General features: G+C 36.4%; 1 protein-coding gene across 6 annotated transcripts in view; it reads right to left on the bottom strand.

Moving 5' to 3' along the window:
• LAMA2 (laminin subunit alpha 2) overlaps positions 1-24,807 on the bottom strand; it is a 337,030-nt gene that overhangs the window by 190,667 nt on the left and 121,556 nt on the right. For all 6 annotated transcript variants that reach the window (XM_039706790.1, XM_039706788.1, XM_039706786.1 and 3 more), the window contains exons 6-12: positions 23,091-23,180; positions 20,827-20,944; positions 18,997-19,175; positions 17,253-17,352; positions 8,768-8,928; positions 5,179-5,319; positions 3,646-3,819 (exon numbers count right to left, since the gene is read on the bottom strand). In XM_039706790.1, coding sequence (XP_039562724.1) covers positions 3,646-3,819; positions 5,179-5,319; positions 8,768-8,928; positions 17,253-17,352; positions 18,997-19,175; positions 20,827-20,944; positions 23,091-23,180 — 963 coding nt within the window. The remainder of the gene's footprint in view (positions 1-3,645; positions 3,820-5,178; positions 5,320-8,767; positions 8,929-17,252; positions 17,353-18,996; positions 19,176-20,826; positions 20,945-23,090; positions 23,181-24,807) is intronic.

A 24,807-nucleotide genomic window follows, 5' to 3' on the forward strand; every position in this document is an offset into this window, starting at 1 on the left:
GGCTTATTACAGTGTCTTCATTTCTGGATTCAAAGAAACAATGACTTAGTGAGGTCAGCAAATAGGTTATTAGCAAATAGCTAATTATAAAATAACAGGAAAATAAATGAAGGGACAGGGTCAAAAAGTCCCCTTTGTCTTCTGTATGCACAGACTCTAAATAAAACCAAGACAGCAGCTGAAAGTTTTAACTAGAAGTCAGAGAAAACAATATCTATCATATGGCTGCTTTAAGTCTATGGAATTGACAAACAGGATCTGCAAGATCTTTTCCAAGAGATAACAAAGCTTAAGATTTAAACATCTTCTGCTTAATTCAGAACATGGTCTGACTTCATGAAGGATCAGCTAACATTAACCTCTACTTACAATGAACGGAATCATGCTGTACAACTAATTTAAATGATTCCTGTAAAACAGTTGGATTCAAGAAACGTCTCAATCCAAGTCTGTCAGTATGCATATAGTGGTCTGGAGAAAAAGTGGTTTAGGGTTTCCATCATGCTGTTTGCAGTTTGAGTAATGGCAGCATTAGTGTCTGCTCAAAACGCAGACGGAAGAGTGGGAGGGGATGTATTACGTGCTGCAGGTTGAGACTTAACAATGTCCGGAGATTTGGATTCTAAGACAAACTCCATCTAAGGAGTTTAACCTGCAACTGCTGACCAAAGGCAGTGCTCTAATTATCTGAAAAAGGCAAGGTAAATCTCCACCTTCACATTACAGCTTGCCTTTGACAGAGAAAGGAAGATAAAACTTGCAGCTGCAGAAAAAAAATAAAGCATGTACCCAAAGATGGAAGTTTCTTCATGGAATTTCAAGTGGTGTCATCCACCTCTCATGTTTGTGTCATGGAGGGGTGGGAAAAGGTGTCATATGTTTGAATGTGTTGAATATCATGTTTGCTTTTGTCTAATTATAAGAAGCTTCTACTCATCATACAAATTATCAAATTGCTTTTTGAGGAGGCATCAAAGATGCAGAGTGTATACATAATGTTAGACTTCCAAAATACTGCACACACCTAACCCTTCTGCATTGATTTTAAAGAAATAAGCATTTCACATTGTCCTGCTGAGTTGTGTATCTAATTTTTAATTTATTTTATACTTTATTTTCAGTGCTCTGATCAAATGTTATCATACTATAACTCATAACACTTTCAGACAAATTAATAAAACATTTTAGCATGCACACATGTTTAAAAGAAACTATAGATCCATTGTCAAAACAATTTAAGAAACTGTTAACTGAAAGAAAACGAGGTTTTCAAATACCTAAAATGTAATTAGAGTTTCTATAATAATGCAATTTTTTAGATTCTAGAATGTCTAACACAGCACAAGTCCTCATGATTGCTGCAATCCTTAGTTCAGTAGGCTATGAGAAGGTAGGCAGGCAAGAATATAAACTGCTTTATGATACCTACTAAAACCTTAATAGTATCCATTTTAAATCTGTTCTCTCAAATTATCCACTAGGTATTTTATTTCTAGAAATTAAATTCCTCCAGATTACTCCCAAACGTATTCTGCATCAAAAATATTGCTCAATTTCTCCGTTCAAACACATATTATACAGGTTTTTAAAAAATTACCTGAATTTATAAAAAGGAAGTGTAAGTTCTGGTAGCAGCACATATATTTAGAAGACTAAAGGGCATGGTAATGTTAAATTAATTTGCCCATGTATTTGTCCCACTCTGACACAAACAAGAATCCTGTACCATCTACAGCCTCTTGTTATTCAGAATGTCTCCTTCAAGACACAAAGACCAGTATCACATAGCCTAGTATCACCCATATTTAGATGAAAAAGAAAAAGCCGAAGGCTGCACAGGGGCATCCTATTTATACTGTTTTTTTCCTTCCAAAGAGGCAGTTGGAGATGGATGTAGAACAATCACATAGCACACACATGTCAATCAACACTGTGGAGGCACACCCAGGGCATGCCAACTTCATAACAAAAGAATTATTTTATATATGTTTTTTGAGCTATATTGGAAAACTTGGAAATGCAGGATGGTTACTACCTCTCTTTGTTCAAATTTATTTTGGGGAATATTATGTAAGAGCAATAATTTTAGCAATTAGAGGAGAAGCAGTTTTCTGTGAAACAAGATTTATATATTACAAGAGAAGTGTACATCTGGATAAAAGATTTCCTAAATTATTTATATGTTTTTTGAGACAAAAATTCTTAAAGAGCTTGCAAGCTTTGAAATACCAATTATTCTACAGATAGCAGTTATTCTCAAGAAAGGATGTTTTTATCTAGATTCAGCTATTTGATTTTATTCAGTTTCAGCTATTTAGAGAAATGTTTTATTGAATTTACAAATAAGGACTCTCAATATTCTATTTCCATTTCCCTTTCCATAGAATAAATCATCTGGCCCAGGCATGTCATTACAACTATAGTTTACTTGATGCAACATGACAGTTAAGATGTACTGTGGTAATTTGAGTGCTTTCACTGTTATTGTAGTATCAAAAATTTATATGGTTCAGTTATTAAGGCAAATTGCTTCATTCATACAGTGATATCTGACAGTAACCACAAAGGACCTCCAAATTACACTGAAAAAATATCTTTCACATTCAAATAATGTCTGCATATTCCTACCATTATTTCGCTCACTGACTAGAAGCAAGATGGAATTCTGTAAGGAAAAGTATCAGTTCACATTTCAGGGTAAGTTCACCAGACATGAAATATCACAGAAGAAACTCCTTCTTGCCCAGCTAAGTGAGCCTGACTCTCTTTAACAATTTATAGGCCATGAACAGGATGCCCAATTCCTTGGAATGATGTTATTTAGTTTCAATGTGCTCACTTACCTTCTGTCATGCTGATTTTCAGCCAACAGGAAGAAAGAAATAAATAAGAGGTTGACTAGCCTGAAGAGACTACAGAGGAAAACGTGCTCAAATACATCAGTGTTAGCATTTCTGATAAGTTTTAGCATAATCAGGGTTAGAGAAAATGGAAAGCTGTTAAGCTTTCTTCACATTTAAGACTCATTCAGTCTTCAACTCTACTCTCTAGAAAAAAAAATGAGATTTTCATGAAAGTATTTTGGATTTGGTATTAACCTGTGAGATGTGAATATGTGTGTACATACACACTTACACACACACAGACTTAAATACACACATTAGAACTATCACAAATCTCACAACAGCATTTTCTGAGTTCCAGGGCAGAGAGCTCCCCACACACAAGTTTCCTGAAAAGCATTAAACACCCCCACAACATCTGATACACAACCTGCATCTCTGAAAAGCAGATGACGGAACTGGTTTTCAAAGCAGAATACAGGATGGGAAGAGAACAGGCCAAGCTGAACCACACACCAGCTAGATGATTCAAAAACCAGTGCTGTGAACTAGTTGCTCTTCTCTGACACCTGACAGCAGAAGACCAAAAAGGGCTCAAGATTAAAGATATTTACTTAATTTTGTCTACCTAACTTTTTGTCTCAAAAGGATACTCCAAACAGGTGATTCCTTTCTGCTCGCAATTTTGCCAGTCAAATAGCTAACCAATTTTATCCTTCCTCAGTCCCACCCGCCCTTCAAAGCCTTACCTTTTTTCTCAATAAATCAAATTAGTGTTTAGGCAAGTACCACCTGCACTTACTTTGTTGCCCAAATAAGAACTGGGTGCGCTCCAATAGTAAATCTGTGGCAGTACTTTTTGCGCAGCCACATTGCTGATGCTTAGCTGCTGATGACCATCAAATCTCTTTTGCGTGGGGACGACTCTGACGAGACCTGGTAAGTCAGTCAGGTACCAACCATTCATGTCTTCTATCTAAAATGATAGGAAAATAAATAAGTAAATAAAACCCATATTACAATAAGAATCAGGACATTGATCATCTCAATAGTCACAGCCTTGCATTCCTCCATTTTTAAAAAAACTGATTAGGTTTAATAACCAAATGTGTAGGAACCAAGGAAAACACAAAGTAAAAACAGCAAACATTTTGTATTGTATATGACTGGGATTTATAACTTCTCAGTTTGAAAGAACAGCAAGTATTTGCATTCTGTGCTTCATGGTCCAGAGCAAGAAGGAAATTCCATCATACAAACATATGTGCAAGATTATCTATAAATATTTTGCAAGTTTTCAGTAAATAATATCAGTCAACAGATTGTACAGAAAATGAACTGACAAATGGATATACATTTTCTAATTGCTGTAGGCATCATAATTTATAATATTTTTTCATTCCAAAACCTTACAACTTAAAAGGCCAAATATGCTTTTTAGAGATTTACACCTTTTTGGTGCAGGAAAGCACCAGAACTTGAATTTCTGAAATCCCATAACTAGTAATGAATCATCAGAGAAGAGCACACTTTGTACAAAAATGGCTTCTGGACCCCGGATACAAGCAGAACAATAAATGAGCCCAGCCATGGAATGGAAAATTTCCTAGTTGCTGGCATGTAAATGAGAACATTAGACATATATGATGCTACTTGCAGACTTCCAGCATAACAATATGGCCAAAATCAAGATCTAGTAGACCTAGAACACATTTCCCAAACTCAATCTACAGGCATGAATATGTAGCAAACATTCATTTCAGTGGCATCAGTGTCTGAGCTTTGAGAACTAATTTACAGTTCAGAGTATATTTGCAGGCTAAAGACATTTTTCTACAGTATAAATAAGAACAGCAGGTTCATTTTCCTCTCACATCCTTTCCTAGGGATGCAGCATACAAAGAAATGCATTCAAAATGCCCCCTGCAAGGCATTCTTTTTTCTTACTTAAGCTGTGTGTTGCACATTTACTGTTTCAAAATTCTTAATTACTTCAGGTCTAGAAATGTAATAATTACCTGGAAAAGAGGTTGCCCTATGGATATGGAGCATTTAATTCAGGAGTGGTTATGTGTGCACATTCCAGGACTGTGTTTATGCGTATGGCTTCAATTTATATTGTTATAGCTTATGTTGTGCTTTTCACTGTTCTAATTGCTCTAATTCAGAACTTTCTCACAAAGAGTGACAAAGCTTACAAGCATTTTCTTCCAGATAAATGAAAAATAAGGGACATGCATGATTTTCTAATAAGAAAAAACTAGTGACAATGGTTAGTGAGAACACAAAAAACACAAAGCAAAGACATGTACTGGTATGGTATGATTTTTCTTACACTTCTGTAGGTAAAGGAAGACTGTCTGCAGATGTTTGTTTTTCCAGAGCAGAAACATTCCTCACAGCCTTCGGGATTATTTTGCTGAAGATTGAAGAAACCTGGTTTACAACGGTCACAGTTTTCTCCTTCAACATGCTCCTGGAAAGGCACATTAGAGTATTACTTCAGTTGTTATAGATGAGAATCAGAGATCACTGGCTTTTTATTCTTCAGAAGGACTCTAAAGACTTTTATAGGAAAGACTTTCTTATTTGTGAATGTTAGTAGCAAATCCTTTACACAGTAAAAGGCACGATGTGGCTGCATGTAAATAATAGGACATAGAATTTGGACATTAAGAGCTGTAATTTCTCATCTCTATGAATGGACATAACTTTATTTCAGGTAATAATCTAATTTATATCCTTTACACTGAGAGTCTCAGAGGGGAAGGTAGCATGGTACAATGTTACGACCTCAACAACTGTAGTATGTAGGTAGGACTGACAAAATCCATGCACATCCAGCTGATGGAAACTACAGGTACGTGGCAGTAGTCGCACTAATCACTCTGAGTATCAGTTTTTCAGAGATCTGTCATTAATAAATTAATTCAGGATAAATACAGATAGTAAATGAGCTGCAGTTCTTCTTTCCATAACTACATGTGTTTGCCAGCCATGCAGCCAGGTTTGGAAACTCTTCCCCTGCAGGAAGACAGGCACTAAATATACATGAGCTATTCTACACTTAGCATTTTGTAATTGTATTTTTCATAGAAAGCTTACGTTGTGCATTAAAACCTACTATCTTACACTATACATCAATTTGTCCTATAGGCAAAATTAAAGCTAGGTTTTCTACACAGCGTGTGGCAGGATGCTTATGATATGGTGCTGGCTTAGTAATTCAGTATTTTTCCCAAAAGAGTTCAGAAAATCCTTCCCCTTTCAGAGGTATTATGCACAGTCTCTTTAACCCTGGAGGCAGTACTCTGTGGAATGCACACAGGACTGAACTGTTGGCTCTACATCAGCAGAGAATGAACACATTCTAAAACCCTGCCTACACTGTGCAGTCTAGGATAGCTCAAAATACACAGCTCCAAAGTAAAGTCACTGAAAGCCATTTGATGGCCTCCTGGTTAAGATGTAGCAAACCTGGCAAAACCGGGGCAAAGCAGGTGGATGTATGGGGAGAAAGAATAGCGCACATGAATTAAGAGAAAATAGAGACAGTGTGCAGGAAGGGGCAATGACCTGCAAAAAGGGAGATACAGTGAAAATTTAATAATGTTTTCACCACTAATTATACAGTAAAAATATGCGTAAAAAATATCTTTGCTCTGTCTCTACTGCTGTGCTATATGCTCCTCTTCAGTAATATCATACAGACTATTAAACAAACCACAAATACGTTTAATAAAACCAAGGTTATAACTCAATTAGATTTAACTTCAAAATCTCATTAATCTCAAGACTGGCATTTTTACATTTTCACCAGAAATCTTGGGATTAATGAATGCCTATTACTGCCATGGGTATGTCAAAATCAACTGGTTATTCATGCTTCATGTGGGCAATAATAATGTGGGCAACATCTGGACACAGATACTCTCACCCTTTATTTAAGAAACTACAGTTATGAACACTGGTCCCAAAAGTTTCATACTGTGTTGATGTGCTTAGTGTGTGCAGAGAGGGAAGAGGAAAATAAGAAATGAGCTGCAAACCAAACGTGTTTAAATGCAAGGTTGCCCACTCTGCAGTCACAAACGTCACCTGTGATAAAACTTGCAGAACTCCATTGAGCAGGCATGAAATTCAGTGAATAATAGATATAATAAAATTTAGAGTTGGAAAGGAGATCTAACCTATCCCTCAGCAAATAAAGCAATATTTCTGTAACACCATGTATTTCTCAATACTTTTCAGTGAAGTATTAAGCTATCCAAAGATGAAACTTTGACCACATACCGTCATAAAGTTCCAAAGCCTATCCAGTTAGGACTGTTTTTCAGCAATTTCTTTTACAAGAAAACTATCTTTAGCAAATTTAAAGTTCATCATAGGTAATTGAAAGATGTGCTTAAAATAAGGGAAGCATTTCCTAAGACCTGCTATTAACCAGACATCCCACTTTATTCTTCACATGGAGCATAACTAATCTGATGGTTTCAGTGTCCCTTTGACCATATTCTGCTTTGATTTGAATTTGAAGATTGCTAGTGAAATTAAATGTGTATCTATCTGTATCTCAGCTATGTACAAAAGGTATCATTTTTCTCCCACAAGCACTTAAAAGGGAATTGGAGGAGCACAAAGAAATCAAAAGACAAACACTGAGAGAAAAGTGCATATAATGAGAACTCTCTGTGATAGGAACAATTATTTCTATTCTTTATTTGTTAATTTTTGTCTGTGTGTACTAACAGGTCAGTTTGGCTTTACATGAATAACATAATAAGAATTATTAAGCAGTATTTATCTGGTATTTAGCATAATACATCTTCATCAAAGCTCCATTCCAAGCCACATAGCAAAATCACCCTCTTATGATCTTCTAAACTTGATGGCTAAGTAATTAGAAATATGATGTGGATGATTTTATTTCTGACAAAGAGCATGTGGCTGTTACATAAAGTGAGGATAAAGTTAATTCTCTGAGTAGATTTCACTGCTATTCAGCTGTCAAACCAGAGCTTTGTGTGAGTCTGCAGCATGAGATCGAAGCATTTTTTGTAGATTCCTGTATTTAAGAATGCCATGTAAGTATTTTTAAATTCTCATTTGTGACTAATTCTGTTAACTAAATTTTGGAAGGGAATTGCCATAAATACAGTACAGAAAATGTGATGCACAGTACAGTGAGCAGTCCTTTGGGCATATTCAGAGTCACTTACTAGACTGTGCCTTAGAAAGCACAACCATTTCTAAAGCCTTTCTGATAGCTAGGCATTTTATAAGTGGATGCATCTGCTTTAAATGTTTTTGATTTTAATATAATATCAAGATATAGTTTGAGGGAGATACCCAATGGCACGCAGAGAAAAACCCTCTTAAATTTTCTTCCCAGAAATTAAGAAATTCATCCTACAGAAAGGATATATTTTGTTTTTTAAAACTTGTTAGAGATTTCCAAACAATCAACTATCCCAAGGCAGGAAAGAATGACTACTCCTAAAAGGCAACTTTCTTTTTTTAATAGATCATCAGTTTGCTTCATCTTCTCTTTTTGAAATCACATTTACAGATTAGTTTTAGAGTCTACAATATTGTAAACATAGTTTTTGAGTAGATGAGGATGGGGTTTGAAACAAATTATTCACAGGCTTTGTCCCTTCATTACAGATTTCTAAGGACTTGTATGACTGGCAGCATACAAGGCTCCTGGGTAAATATGTTGATTGAAGTGAGTTCTGAGATGACACAAGACTGTGTAGGATTTTGTAGGACCAAGACCAAGTGCTTTGTGAGAAGTGGCTAACACAGATACTAACACAGCTAGGTGGAGAAGTTGAATACTCTGGCATAATAAAAGGGTATTAATGAAATCTTTAATTACCATTAGCATCTTTCTATGGCTCAGAGGAATTTGACATCCATACCTTGCAGATGCAGGGACCTATGCAGGGGTCATCATTTTCACTGCCCTCAAGAGAGCAGTTGCAGGGCAGGCACTCAGGATATCCTGTATAACCCAAGGCACATTGATTGCAGTTTTCTCCTGCATAGCCAGTCTTGCAGTGACAGAAACCAGGCAACAAATCTACAGGAAGATGGAAAAAACATGAGATATATTTCATTTGTCATTATTATTGTCAGATATGTGTGTTAGCAACACCTTTGGTAGGTTTAACATAAGGGGGTGTTTACTGTTTCTCACACCACCATCTATAACTCAGAGTCATCTGAGAGAGGCTAGAATGAACAATGTAAGAATAGGGCAAGTATACAGTCATTTTAATTCTGAGTTTCCAGAAATCTGCATATTAGAAATCTTGAAAATTGAACCATATCCCTACTTCTTTGCATCTAACAGTCTCTGAAAACCTTCTTTTCCATTAATTCATCTAAAGACCTTTCAACATGCTTTTACGTTCAGAATCTGTAAGGCTCCCCAGCAGGGAATTTCACATTTAGCCTTGTATAGTGTGAAAGAAAACACTGATGTGTGAGAAATCTCTATTTATTGCCATCTAATTGGTGTATCATAGAAAAGAGAAAGTAACCATTCACTTTAACCATGCCATCTGTGATTTCAATATACATCTATCATATCCTACCTGACATTTTTAATTCATATGTCACAAACTCCTAGGCCTACTCAATATCTCTACACAGAAACTGCTTGGTATGTCCAAAAACCTCTGCTGTCCTTCTCTGCACTGTTTTCAGTTCTCATGAATTATTTAAAGAGGGTGTGCATACTGTAAATTGGTTTGATTGGTTTTTCTGATGATTTCTTTCAGTTATTTTAAAAAAAAACAGTAGTATTTCCTAGGACCTGTTGATGTTTTTGACTACTGCCAAGACAGAATAGAAATGGCAGACCTGAGGCATAGTCCAAGGAAATTCCGAGAGCTGTTTCACAACTGTTAGTGCTTAATTCAGAAATCACTGTAATCACTGCAAGTAGAACTACTTTTCTCAGTGTTCTACTTTTCCTGTAATTGCTACAAAAAATTCATCATTTATTTTACTACCCAGACACTATCTTGAGATCCTTCTCAACATTTTGCAGTACTTTCATTTTTCTGTACTGAAAGATTTTGTACTTGCTAACTTTGTCACCTTCCTACTCATCCCTTCTCCAGGTTAAGTATGAATATTTTCAACAGTTCATATTGATCATCACTGTGAAAATGGTCCACTTATTCTTTTAACCAAGTACTAAACCATGAAAGAACCTTTTCTCCTTATCCTATTACGCTTTCTTTTGTGGATTTTGGCAAAAGATCTTGTCAAAACCTTTTGAAAATCAAAATACAATATTAATCAAATGAGTCTTTGTTCACATATTCATTTAATCCTTCAAACAGATTCATAAGACAGACTGTCCTTTATATAAAACCCCTAGTCTTGATTTTTGCCCATTTTTGCCACATTCCAGAAATAGTATAAATCCTTTATTGTAGTTCTAGTGATTTTCACGGAACAGAAACGAGACCTTCTGATTCTAGTTTCTTGGAACATCCTGTCTTTCTTTTGGATAAACAGTGTCTATTTAATATTAATGTCTGTTTTGAAAAATATTATAGGCTATATTTAATGCCTCAAGCAACTCAATTTTCAACTGCTGAACTCATCCTGAAGCCATGGATAAATATGCTCTATGCCTAACAAATTTTGATTCTGCATTTATCAGTTCACTTCAAACCTGACACTTCTGTTTGAGGCAGTTCTTCTGACTTGTCCCCATGAATGAAGACTCTCAAGAGGGAAATTCCCTGAGTTGTTTTATGTACTGTTTAAGAGAATTAATTTAGTTTTTCTGCTGTGTCCCTTTCTTTCTTGAGATGTCCATTTATAACATGATTATACATAAACCATATTTACCTCCTATTGCATTTGAATCTCTAGCACTCTGATTCTGAATTATCTGAAAAAGTACCTCTTAGCAACATCTAACTATCCAGAAAATTATTCCTTAAAATATGTGTATTTATTACTAAGAGCATGACTTTCTGGAATCTGTCACAATTTATATTTTTCTATTATCCTAGTTAGGAAGAACTTCTGATTTTCAGTGGGTTTCTTTCTGTTGTTTAAATAGATGCATCTTTTTTTTGTTGTTGTTGTTAGCTTAATTGCATTGCTTGAATAATTTTGAACCAGAGAAATGCATCTTCTCTGAATGTCTAATATATGGTCTATAAACCCTAAGCCTGCCATTAGCAGTCTTGAATTGTTCATTTTTATTTTCCTTTTATAGATTTCCTCATTTTGATTAAGTTGTTTTTCAGGGAGGCTTTCTCATTTCTACAAGAATGTTGAATTTGACTGTCCTTTAGGAGGAGAGTTTTAAAACAGTCCCCCATGCATAAATCCAGAGGTGCTTCTCCTTTTTATGGCTTCTCTAACTAGCTATTTGAAGAAGCAGCCACCTACAGGAGTTTTAAATTATATTATCTGTTAATCTATACAGAGGTGAAATTCAATCTGTCTACTCTAACCTTGAAGCCTCTTTGATCTGCTGTAGCACATCATGCCGACTGTCACCTTCTTGATCTGCCCTAATTATACACAGAATTTCAACGCATGAAATTTCTGTTACTTACTATCTCAAAGTGATGTGCTCCATGGGTTTTGATGCCTTTGGCTCAGCTGATTCTCAAATTTCTGAGTTATTCTCCTCTCAAAGAAGCTACCATCAAGGCCCCACAGCACAGCAGGACACAAGCTCTTGTAATCTGGGTCAATGCATCCTAACTGCACAATCTGGAACAAAGAAACTTTTGTTCCTTCCAGATGAAAATAGCAGGCTATACTCCAGAGTTCAGCAGTAAAAGACATAGGTAAGCCTACTCTTTAGAAGTGGGCCCACCTCATTTGAAAGCTTCAGGAACTCATATATCACAAATGAAGACTCAGCAAGCTCAAATTCAACTATATGTCTCAGTATGGAGCTCCCAAATACTCATATCTACAGTCTCTCCTCCATTGCCCACTCCATCCATTTTTTTAAATTTCCCAACAAGAACCATCCCTTCTCCTGCGCTGCCTTTCTATGCAGTCATTGAAAATTTCACTGCCACCAGCCCAGCTTGCCCCATTCTTATGCAGCACACACAGATAACCTCAGCACACCACTTACCAAGAGACCTCACACTCCACGTGAGAGGAAGGCAAGAGGTTGCTACCTGTCATACATTCTTCCAGCTCTCACACTTGTTGATATAGTTAGTCTGTGTGCTTGATTTGGCTCCATGCCTCCTTCCATTTACAGCCCTTGTGAGATCTCAGCTCTCCCTATGTTACATACACAGTGTGTAAATTTCTCTCAGTGCCCCACTGGTTGTTTTTGATGAGGCTACTCTAGTACATATGCAATGCACAACATGTCAACAGCCTAATTACATTTCAATTTAAGGCATATGTACGAGGTCTGTCTCTTGTTGTTGTTGCAACAAACTGATATTTCAGAAGGACATCTTTTGCTTTTAGTCTATGACTTCATAGGTCTTGTTTGAATGGGGCTTTATTTGGTGAAGCTGTTATTCCATCTTCTCCCTGCATATTATCAGTTTCTGTCCTGTCTTTCAGCATGCAGGGGCTTTGAAAATGCACCCTAGAGGATGAGTCATCTTGAAATATGAGTTTTACTGGTTAGTTTTTCCTAGCCTAGCAGTCTTTCAAAACGGCACAAAAATAAATGCATGCAAAAGCATGAACCAGACCCTTAAAAAAACTGCGATCCTAGGAAAGGCCTCTTGTCATTTTCACTCCTGTTCAACAGCATATAAATTTCAAAAATAATTTCACAGAAGTCAGTGGGACTGCTTGCTGAGCAAAGTAGTACAAAGTCTGAATAAAGATCAAGATATCTGGATCTTACTTATTCTAAAATGTCTGAGGACTTTTTCAGCAAAAATAAACATCTGTCATTGGGATTATATTGTACATAAAGAGACAACACGGGAAAAAAGATAGCATGCCCTGAAGACTGACTCATAAAACTCTGTCAGGTTCCAAACCTGTCAGCTCTTGCAGGTGCTAAAGGGCCAAGCAAAATGGCTATTTGTTAAAATCTAGCCATTAGAGCTTGAAACAAGAGTACCAATTCATGGAGAAAGCCTTAAATACTGCAGTATAGAGTACTTCTAGATGGCTGGACCTTCACTTCTGTATGGAACACTCCAATATCAGCAATGGTTAAGTTTAGCTATTATTAGGATGAATTGAACACAGATGGAAAAATTCAGTTGTAGAATTATTGCCTTTCAGTTACACTACAGGAATGTTCATCAGTTTATTTTATGATTGATCCTCAGTTTCTCTTTTTTATATTTCTCACTAACAAAATATATAGGATTGCCATGAAAGAATATTTAAAAACCATTCTTGAAGATTCAAAACCAAAAATACACTTTACAAGCAATAATAATATCTGATTTTAGACTATTGACCGAGACACATGAGGACAAAGAGATCAATATGGAAATTATGCATGAAATACAGCAATACTTTCTTTCCTGAAACAATGAATACTATATTATAAAGCAGCTTCTCTATGCCCTTCTCTTATCTAGCAAAACCTGATTATGACTGCAGGATGCAGTCACTTAAATCCTCTTGATGCATTTCATCAATGCACCAGTTATTATAGTTTTGCTACAATTTTCCATTTTAATTGCTGCTTACCTACTGTATTCAAGAACAGAGAATGTACAGCCTCCAGCTTTATTTTACTTGAGAACTCTTCACAGTGACTCTATATCCCCAGTGATGTTCCTTACTCTCTTATTTCCATTCTATTTTAATGTCTTTTACTCGCTCAAAGCATTTACTTAGCACACATTTAGGAAGCATATTCTCATCCTACCCCAAGCAAACAATTTACCCCCATACAACCAGCCAGCGACTCTTTAAGGTGTATATCAACCCACCCAGAGTGCTCATCTGGTTCACTGGTGAATAGATAGATTCCTTCAGACAGATCACGCTTTCCAGCTTTTCCTTTATGAACACTCACCAGTGCTTCAAACCCAGTTGCTGCCCAGGGTGAGCAGTATGCAGTAAAAAGAATTTTATCAGTGTACAGAATACAAATGTCAGAGGGAAAAAAAAGGGAAGAAGTGATCTTCTTTCAGGATAGTTTCATGCTAAAAATTATATCCAGACTCGCTCTTGATTCTAAAACAACCTCTTCTGTTACCACAGAAATATTTTCTTAAAAGAAATAATAGAAAGGCTTTTCCTCTCAACCCACATTATTGTGTCTTTTTTGTTGAATAAAGCATTACAGTTACAAATATGTGACTGGTTCAAGAACTATAAACTTAATGAGCAAGAAGTAAACATTTTTCCTAATGTGTTGGAAACTTATCTAGTACAAGTGAAAAAAAAAGGCAAATAAACAGTAAGAACAAAGAGCAAGTCCATTGTAGGCAGAATAGCTTTGATGTCCAGATAGAGGTGGCTTGTTTTTGTTGTTGTAGTCTTAAACCAGAAAAATAATAAGATAGATATCAAAACTACCCTCTGGCCACTGCTGAGACAGAGCAAAATGTCTACTTCTCACTAGACTTCCAAGACTGGGCAGGACACAGACAAGTGGTCCCAAGAACAAATGCATGGACTACTTTGGGGAGGGAATTTCATACATGATGGCAGTTATCTAAACAACAATTGTGCTTGTCACATATGAGAACAAAGAATTTAAACACACAGAATAACCTCCATAGTAAATAACTTGGAAACAGAAGGCATCAATGAGTTTAGAAAGGAATAAAGGGAAAAAAAAATTATGTGTTGCAATTAGCACATTCAACAGAGATTTAGAACACTCTAACATGCTCAAAAGTAACAGGCCTCAACCAACTGCAGCTGCATGAGGTAAATTTCAGGTAGATGAGAAAAAGCTGGTTACATTCAAGACAGAAAAAGATGAGAGTTTTCATTTTGTGAAGAGAACAAAAGAACTCTGGTTCTTGGGATTGGAGAAACTAGAGCATTCAACAGCTTCTTTGAATGCCTGGGGCCAGATGAGAAGGACTGGATACCTGCAATAAAAGTAAAAGGTGGAAAAGCATAAAAAATAATCCAAGATGTTATCTTCAACATGTTAGTATGACATGCTTATTGATTTTCATGAAAGACACAGTTAATGATCCAAACAGGATCTTAATTCTCCTCCTAGAGATATTCACAAATGAAGCAAGAGAAGAATTTGCCAGAAAGAAGATCAGAACACTAAAAAGGCAGAAGGAGACATAGCAAGGTGTCAAAGTACAGTACCACCTTGTCAGATTCAGAAAGTATAAGCAGATTTAGAAAGAAACTATGAGATGGTTTAGATCTGCTGGATGCTCAGAGGCATAAGACATTTTGAGAGCTCCTAAGGACACCATTACTGACAAACAAGATGGAAAAATGTCTCTATCCTTTTGCTTTCCTCTTCTTGTGAGAGAGGAGCTGTCAGCCTGTTACGTGCTGATCAGCTGCCAGGCCCCAGGAGGATGACCCACACCAGGGGCCAGAAAAGAAGGTGTGAAAAGAGAGACTGCAGCAGCGACAGGAATCAGAGACCAAGCAGCTGTGTAACATGCAAGTGGGACATCACATTTTTTTGAATTAATCATTCCCCATCTCAAAATCACAGTCTGAGAGGTTCCTTTGTTGCACTTTCTGTCATCTGTAACCTGTTATAGTCTCATCCACAGGTTTGGTACAGGCATTGGAGAGTCTTGCTGTGTTTTTGCCAGCTTTGGGATTCATCCTCCCCTCTGCTCATCCTGTCTCTCATATCACTCCATGTAATACACTGCACTGGGCATTCATGCCCACGCCCTGGCAGCAGGGAGGGGGCTGCCAAGGCAGCCTCTCTGAGGAAAAGGCTGTGCCAGACACAGCCAGCTCCCAACAGAGCACACAGCCCTTCAGCCAGCCAGGCCAGAAAATAGAAAAGGGGAAGGAGTGGAAGGAGAAGCTCTGGGTCCAGAGCAGATACACCCCTGGAGTCCCTGGAGAAAACCAGGCTGGAGCAGATATCCACACTGCATTTCCATGAAGGAAATGTTGGCTATTTCTTGAAGGAGCTACATCCCATGGAGAACTGCTGGTAGGGAATTTTTTTTTCATGAAGGATGTAGGCCCATGGGGAGCACCCACACTGGAGCTGGGGAAAAGTGTGAGGAGGAAGGAGTGTCAAAAAGGAACTGTTATGACCAGTGCTATGACTCCTGCTTGCCATCACCTTGCATCACTTGTGGTAGTGGGGGAGAAGGTAGAGGAGCAGTGTGGAATGAAGAAGTGAGGTTGAGTCTGGGAAAAAAAATGAAGGTGGAGAAAGAGTTGTATTCTTAATATTTGTCTTTGCTTATGAAACCTGTCTTTGCTTATGCTACCTGAAATTATCCAAATTGACAATAACTTAAGTTTCCCCAAATAAAATCTGTTTTGCCCAGGATGATAATTGGAAAATTACTTCCTGATTGTTACTTTGGCCCATGAGCTGCTTCATCTTTTGCTCTGCCCCTGCCCTGCTGAGAAGGGCAGTGAGAGAATGGCTGGTGGGCTGCTTCAGCTGGCCAAGATCAACCCACCAGAGACACCACTGGGACAGCAAATCACTATCATTTTATTGAACTGGTGCAATCAGTACATGGTTATTACAGTAGATTATGAGTCCTGTCTTTGCATCTCTGCCATGTTGCTTTTATGTTCTATTGATCTTTATTTTAATGGACAGCTACATCTCATCAATAGGTTGTAATCAGCCCAATTTATAAATCTCTTAAGAACCGACTTTGAGTTTTGTTGTCTTCCTACAGTATTTTCATATGTTTTACAATGAAAGAACAAAAAAAAATGGCAATCCATTGTTTCCAAAGTCCAATGAACAGTTCATTATCTATGTGAAGACAGCTTTTACAGGGCTATGTTAAGCATCTTGTAATTCTACATGAATAACACAGAAAGCAAATAAATACTTTTCAATAATAATTTTTAGATTTCAAATGGAAATATGCTTAGATAGGAAAAGATATTATAGCACTGCTGGTGTATGAGTTTTAATCTCCGTGGTAAAAGAAAGCACTTTAATGCCAAAGTTCTTCAGTATTTTCTACTGGAAATATTCTTCCAAACATACACAAGTTTCCCAGCCATGAATATCTGAAAGCAGCCTCAACAAATATGAGTTTCAAAAAAAAAAGAAAAAAAAAGAAATCAAAACATTGGAGCTAGATTACTGCTTGCATGAGTAAAATTTAAAAAAAACAAAACCAAAAAACCAAAAAAACACCACAACAAACCAAAACCAAACCTTTTGGGGATTTTTTTGGTTAAAGATATCAAAAATGTGATTCAGCATTTCTTTGACCATTGCTGGACGTCATTTTTAACATCCCTATATTTGAGGGAGCTTACCTCCTTCTGTATGTTTCTCATCCTTGACACAGGTATCATTTAAAGACCCATTTGGATCACAGGAACACGGCTGGCATGGATCTGGGTTATCTGGCAATACCTATAAAAATAAAGACATTAGAAGAAAAAAACTTACCTTCAATAATTGGAAACTTTTATTTACATCTTAAAAAGTAGGAGAGAAGACTTCTGTAGAGGTGGCTTACACTTGAATAAAAATGAGACAGCTGATAAACTTAGTCCATGCAGACTATGACAAGAAGAAAATGCCTCAAATTGCACCAGAGATTGGATATTATGAAAAATTTCTTCACAAAAAGGTTTTTCTAACATTGGAATGGACTGCCCCAAAAAGTGGTGGAGTCATCATCCCTTGAGGCATCTAAAAGATGTTTAGATGTGGTATTCAAGGACATTGTTTAGTGTTAGGTTAAGGGTTGGACTCAATCTTAGAGGTCCTTTCAGCATAAATGATTCTAGGATTTGTGATTCTATTGAAGTTACATTTGGAATTTTTATTTAGAAATATGTAGTGACTTAGATGCAAATATGTCTTCAACTAAAAAATACCAGGTGTACAGATAACAGAACCATATATAATTAAAATCAATAAATGTAATGAAGGAGATTTTAAGCATTTACTACCTAAAGTAATATTGACAAGATCAGTTGTTCTGGTCAACATGATTTGAAAAACTAACTCATGGTAGTTAGTAAGAGAGAAAAAAGATAAGTGAAGAAAAGTGAACATTAAACAATGGGACAATTTAATTTTGTTCTTGAGAGGTTACCTCAACCGAACTTAAACCTTGGTCTAATATCAAACTAGGAATATAAATTAGAAGTTCTGCACAAACTAGATATATACACACAATATGGATACACTATACAAACACACACAAATATATCAAATCCCTTTTAGCTGGATGATAACTTAAAACAGAGGAAAAAATCAAGTGCCCTGCTGTTGAAGAAATTGTTTCTCAGTACTCCTTTTCTAAAGTTGTAAGGCTAAATCTAGTCTATCAGGGAAAATGTAATTACTGCTATTTGCTGATGTTTTCTCTTTAAGGATTGAACACCAATCAGACTAAAGGCCATTATTTACCCATCTGAAAATATACAGATGAAATAGAAGCAATTCAAGCACAGACTAATAGTGTAGCTGTCTAAAGCACAGGAATGGCCCATATTGACAATACAACCTAATATAAAATTCATCTTTTGACAGCTTCAGCTTCCACTTAGATGAAAATACAGTCTTATACGATGAAATACAAAAAGCAATTTCCACTGCATTGAAATTTAAAGACATTCGTGAAACACTACGGAAATTCAGTGGTTATTAATTCTACATTGCATTTAAAAACCAGAAATTACAGTCTCTCTTTCATCAATACCAAATATAGTAATATTTCTTTGAACTTTGACAACAAAAGTTGAAATTATTACTGAGGCACAAGTTCTGTTTACAGGACCACATCCTCTTTTAAATTAAATTGAAATACTAGCCGGAGGCCCTGACCTCAAGTGCATTCCCTCATATCAACACAATTCACTTTCCTATTTCTCCGAGCATTAACTTTATACATTCCCAGCTGTGAAAAGCAACCACTGCCCTGTCAGATTTGGAAGTTAACCTTCACAAAATGGCAGCCCAAACTCTGTTTAGTAACACAAGCCGATGAAGGGATGGTTTGAACAGCGAGCTTTGCAGCGAAGGGAGGCGGGAGCAGGCGCTTACCCCTTTTGGCCTGAAGTAGCCGTCCAGGCAGGTCTCGCAGTTGATGCCGCTGGTGTAGCCTGAGCAGTTCACACACACTCCGCCCCCGAGGTACTCCCCATGGATGTTCAAACTCTGGTTTCTGGCTGCCACGTCCTGATCGTAGTAACACTCCTCAGTCTTCCCGTGACAGTTGCATGCTAAAAGGGAAGAAGAGCATTAGCAAATACTTTCCCACTGTTACTGAGGTACTCAAAAGAGCCATTCAATATTTTATCATTGATTCTGTGTATATCGTAAAAGTACATTCCAACATTCATTTACTACTTTTTTTGTGAAAGGCAATGTGGCCCCATTACAAACACAGCCTGAAATCCTATTGAATTAAATAAAGTTGTATTTTTTCTCAATATTTCATCTTGGGGAGTACAGAAGCTGACAGACACAGCTCCTGGTTTGTTTCAGTTTGATGATTTTTTTTTCTTGCTTAAATTGATAGTTGAGAAACCTTTTGGTGGTTGCATACACATACAGTTCATGAAAGGGTCATCTAAATTAAAATACAAGGGGAGTTGCAAGGAAAGCAGCACAATGGTACGAGTAAATTAAAGTGATTCAAATAAAATCTGAAAGACATCCTAAAAACACCTCACTTGCACATATGCATATAAGAACTGGGCTAGAATAAAGGGATTCCCAGTCTTAAATCTTCTTTTGACATTTATATCTGAACTCTAGACTTCAGGTCCAAATACAGGAAATATAATTAATAAACTTTGCAAAGAAAGCAAGGTAATTCACTCTCCCTTTCCCCGTAGTATTAAAACATTTATTTCATCATAAAGAGAAAGCCAAACCTTGTCAGCATTGTGGAGAGGTAGGAAACAGGGAGCTGTTTCCACCAAGACAGTACAACAATTCACTGAGAATCGAACAGGGTGTAAGTGTCTCTTAAAAATTAAACATGAAATTAAAGGTACCCTGCTTTCATTCCATAATGCATTCCCAGTGCAGACACAGTTCCATCTAAAACAAAGACTTCTGTGACCAAAGTCTACAGGACACAAATAAGCAATGGCTACTCTAAATATGGGCATATCTGTTCCTTTTTATTTATTTTTTAATCAATCATGACAAAAATTACAGCTGAAATCCTACAAATGAATCAATACTTGATGTAATGGAACATTAGATCTTATTATGTTCAGAAATGTAAGTGGTATGTGACCTTTGGAAGCAAGATGTTAAAGTTCGGTTATAACTACCCTTACTACAATAAATCTGAAAATTAAATTTCCACCCTGTGGGAGGTTGATATCTCAAAGTATGTTTTCATTCCATGTTGGAAAACTAGATATGTTGTATTTTCTGTTAAAAAAAATCAGACATCAACTTGCATTTTGATCATACAAAAATATTTTTTTCCAGCAAAGATGAGCATTATAACATATAAAAGTGCCATTTATACAGAAATTACACCAGTAAAGTTTTATATAATGGAAAACCTATGAAGAATTTTATTTTACTCACCAGGATATAGTCCTGTTATTTTAGCCAAAAATCCCCATCATATAGTATAAAAACTACACAAGACAATTTTCTTTACATAGCATTCCCCAAATATCACCATGTTAGAATAAAATTCTGAGTTCAATAAAACCACAAATCTTCATGTAATTTTTCTGCAAAGTCTTTTGAGTCAGTCTAATTCAGTAAATAACATCAAATCAAATGTTATACAAAAACCAGTGTGGTTAGAAACCAAATTAACTGCAAAATCACGTCGGACCCAATTTCAGTTTTCAGTAGCAGTTGCAAGAAATTCTCTCCTCTGTACTGCTTTCAACTTACGTTCACATTCATGCTTATGCAGGAGAGTGCCAGCATGCCAAGGCTTTTGATGGAAACCAGGACAACACTGATCACATGTCTCTCCGCATGTGTTGTGCTCACACTGACAGACGGATTTCTAATTTAAAAGAAAAACAAATATTTACACAATGTGATGATTTGAAAAATCTGTCCATGTACATAATAAGCATTCCAGTTCAAATTATGAAAACATTAAGGATGGCTCTACTCTGTAATTCCTTTGTTTATTGATTTGTATTTGTTTATGCATCCTGCATGCACCAAGTGTGTTTAACTTCTATAGCTCTATTTGAAGAAAACAGCCACAAAGCAAAGCAAGATAACTGGCCAGATATCTAAGGAGAATCTAAGAATGCAGGAAAATTTAATTCTAACTGGATAAAGAAAGGATGATGGGAAAGTTCCCCAATAAAACAAACAAGCCGAAGTACAGGTAGGTCTTGGATACAGGAAAACTGATCTGACCCCTGAAGGAGCAGGTCATTCTCCACCCTTCCCTTTGATGCAGCAGTTCTGCTGCTGCAGAATGAAATCAATTCTGTTAGCTGATCCAATACAAACTGTCTTTTTTTTATACTTTAGTATTGTTGACTGGATAAGTGCAATTATCATGTAATCTTCCAATTGTGTAACTAATAGGAGGGATAGCAGGAGTGTTTAAAGAAATAATAGATGAGCACAAGTCCAGCCTTTCAGTCACTTTACAATTCCCCACAAGACCACCGCAGACTCGGCATGAAAATATTACTGTAAGGAACACCAAAACTCCCTGAGCCACAGAGGCAGCTTGAAGAAGGAAAAAAAAATCGTATAGTTTGGAGAAATGAGAACTAAAAATTGCCTTCCTGATAGTTATTTAGTGAAGGAGATTCTCTGTGGTCCTTGTGAGGCCATACAAGGTCAAAACAGCAAGCCAGAGAAACTCCATGGCTCACAGGACAAAGCATAAATCTTGCAAAACAAGGCTAACTCAAGGACAGCTTCAGAAAAGCATGGCAGCAAATTCCAGCAAGTTTATTCCAGCAAGTTATTCCTAGCAAGTAATACTAAGGGAAAGATTCTTTCTGCTAACAAGTACAGTCATAATGTTTATAAGCCTATTTTGGCATGGCTCAGTCTAAAGAATATCCCTGGACAGCTAAACCGCCAAATCTCTTCTGGCTTAAACTGTTTCACTTAGGCTATTTTTTATACTGGTCAGACAACAAATACGTATTTGATGTCCTGCAAAACAGGACATCACACTTGTCAAAATGGCTTTATTTTATCTAGCAGCCAAATTATCTGAAGTATGTATTAATCTCAGTAGTAGCACCTATTTTCCGAGGCAGGCTTGATCTTAACAGATGGCACAGAGACAATGCTGCAGCTTCAGCACTAAGGGCTTCTGAAACAGTAGTTCAACACTTGCCGTACATATCATTACAGAATATTCTCAGAAGGGTTAAACCAAGGAATTGCTCAGTTTTCACAAGGATCCATAAAAATTTCTTCAAACTCTAAATGTATTCTCTATAAGCTTTTGTAATTTCTTTAAATTATTTCCTACATAATACCTTAATGCCACATACAAACAAGATTTTCAGTTAAATCCTATAAAGCTCCTATTTAAGTGAACAGTACATTAAGAGATCCCACACTGTGGCATGTGTAAATTCAGTACTAGTGATAATGGAAAGATAGATTTGGACAATCAGTAAAAAGTTGTATTTCTATATTAATTATATTGGTTATGTTTTGATTATATTGGTTATTTGCCAAAAAAAGAGAGTTGCAAGTTGAAAGATAATATAAACAGCCCATGATTTTCTAGATTAGCTTAACTGATCATTCAGTTGATACTCCCTACATAGCCAATGCACCATTCTAGAGCCATCATTTGTTTGCAAGCATCCATTACATATTTGACAATCATTTAGCAAATATCAAGAAGGAAAATAAAGACTGACTGTTAGTGCTCATCTTTACAGCAACATAGTGTAACCCAGATTTCTGTTTTTCCTAGGAAACTTCCAATATGAATTATCTGAAACCTATTCTTTCATTTTAGGAAATTCTCTGCTGAGACTGCATGAATGTTTATTATTCTGGCTGCTAGCACTGTTTCATTCTGGCACTGCTTCTGACTGTTCTTCTAGGTGAAAAACAGACAAACTCACAGAACTCTGAAGAATATCAATATCAGGGGTTTTTTTCCTCATGTTCCACCCTATAAATAAGGCACATTAAAAAAAAATACGTACATTGGTCGCTGGATCCAGTGGACAAGCCTTTGCATGGCCTGAACATATACACATGCCTCCAACAGAGATGTCTTTTATAGAATAGTAATACTGTAAGACAAAACAGAAATTGAATTGCTAAGTGGATTCTAAAATGCAGGTGCCAAATTGCAGAACTCATTTCTTGTGACAAAACTGTCAGGTCCTGTTTTATTTCTTTTTTGATCTATTACAAATATAGCAGACAGTGTAATCCAAGCCGTGTCTTGATCAACAGATTCAGGCTGAGTGAAAGAAAGGGTGTAAATTGGCACAGTTCCATTTGTTTGAAGTCACAAAAGCCATGTCAATTTATACACAGCATACAAAAACATGAGAATAGGAAAAGGCTATATGCACACTGGATAATGAAAAGTCAAACTATAGAATTTAGAAGCTATAGAATTTATTCCCTTCAGAAAATATGAAAAGGAAAAGGAAAAGGCATGATGATGGGAAGATGAGAAAATCTAGGAAAAATCCTATGAAACACCTTTGTTCACCTTAGCTGGGTCTAATTTGGGCATTCACCAAACTGTGGAAAGAAGAACAGTTTTTCACTATTGGCCTTTGAATGATCATGAAACAGTCTTTATTACTGAGATTTAGGTAGTTTTGACCTGTGTTTCTACCATTTGGCCATTTCTCTTTTTTCTTTGTTAAGGATTAAGAGCCCTAAAAAGAAAGAAGGATACAAAGATATTCATAATCTTATATTACAAAACCTGTGAAAAGTGAATCTCATCCATTGTCTTCTGTTTAGACAAGGGTCCTGCAACATGTTCACAGCTGGCTAATCAAACAAAACATAAGCTATTTGAAAATTTTGCTATTACGGTGTTGAACCTCTTTATCAGATCATAAATAAATATAACAAACAAAATGAGAACCCTTATCACTCCTAGTTAAACTTCCAACACAAAGAAAATGTATAATTTGTGGCTACCCTTTGTTTCCTGACAAGGGTGGCAAGTTTCAGTTGCTCCTTGATCCTTTGAGGATGAGGATCTTCTGAGAGATTCCACACAGAAGTTACAGTTCTTTGTTGGTTTGAGAAACCAGTGTATTGTCCTGCACTCACATTTCATGAGTTTAGAGTAATTTTTTAAGTGCTAATTCAATTTTGTATTTCTACTACTTGCTTAGAATCAGATTATTAAATGTGCACTTTTACACAGTATTCATCATTAGTGAGGTTGCAATAACTGCATTCAACTGGAAGGGATTCTAGGTTTGTAATTCAAAACAAAATGGCATGTTCCAAACTTTCAGAAATAGCCAGCATTCTCTATTTAGACAAGGAATTGAAAAACAGAAATGGGAACAGAAGATGCAAATTTTCTTAGCACTTAGCCATCACTGACAAATGATATTAACAAAAGAATAATGATACACCCCCCCATTCATAACAGGACTTATTTTTGTTTTGGAAAGTTAGGTTACCAATATTATATGATGACCAACAGGAAGGGAAGTGATTAAAAAAAAAAAAAAAGGAATATAATATATCTCCCAAACCAGTTTTTGAGAATTCTTAGTAGAAAAAACTGAAAAATAAGAGGTTTTGAGAATGCCTAGTAGAAAAATCAGAGGAAAACAAGAACAGTACACATTATTGTGTGTCCCTGTGCAGGACAACAGGGAGATATGGCTTAGAAAGGAAGTAAAGACTGCAGAAAGAAGAGACAGATGTGCACAC

The sequence above is a fragment of the Passer montanus genome, unplaced genomic scaffold (genome assembly GCF_014805655.1).
Source record: "Passer montanus isolate IOZ18808 unplaced genomic scaffold, ASM1480565v1 scaffold2, whole genome shotgun sequence".
NCBI classification, from domain to species: domain Eukaryota; kingdom Metazoa; phylum Chordata; class Aves; order Passeriformes; family Passeridae; genus Passer; species Passer montanus.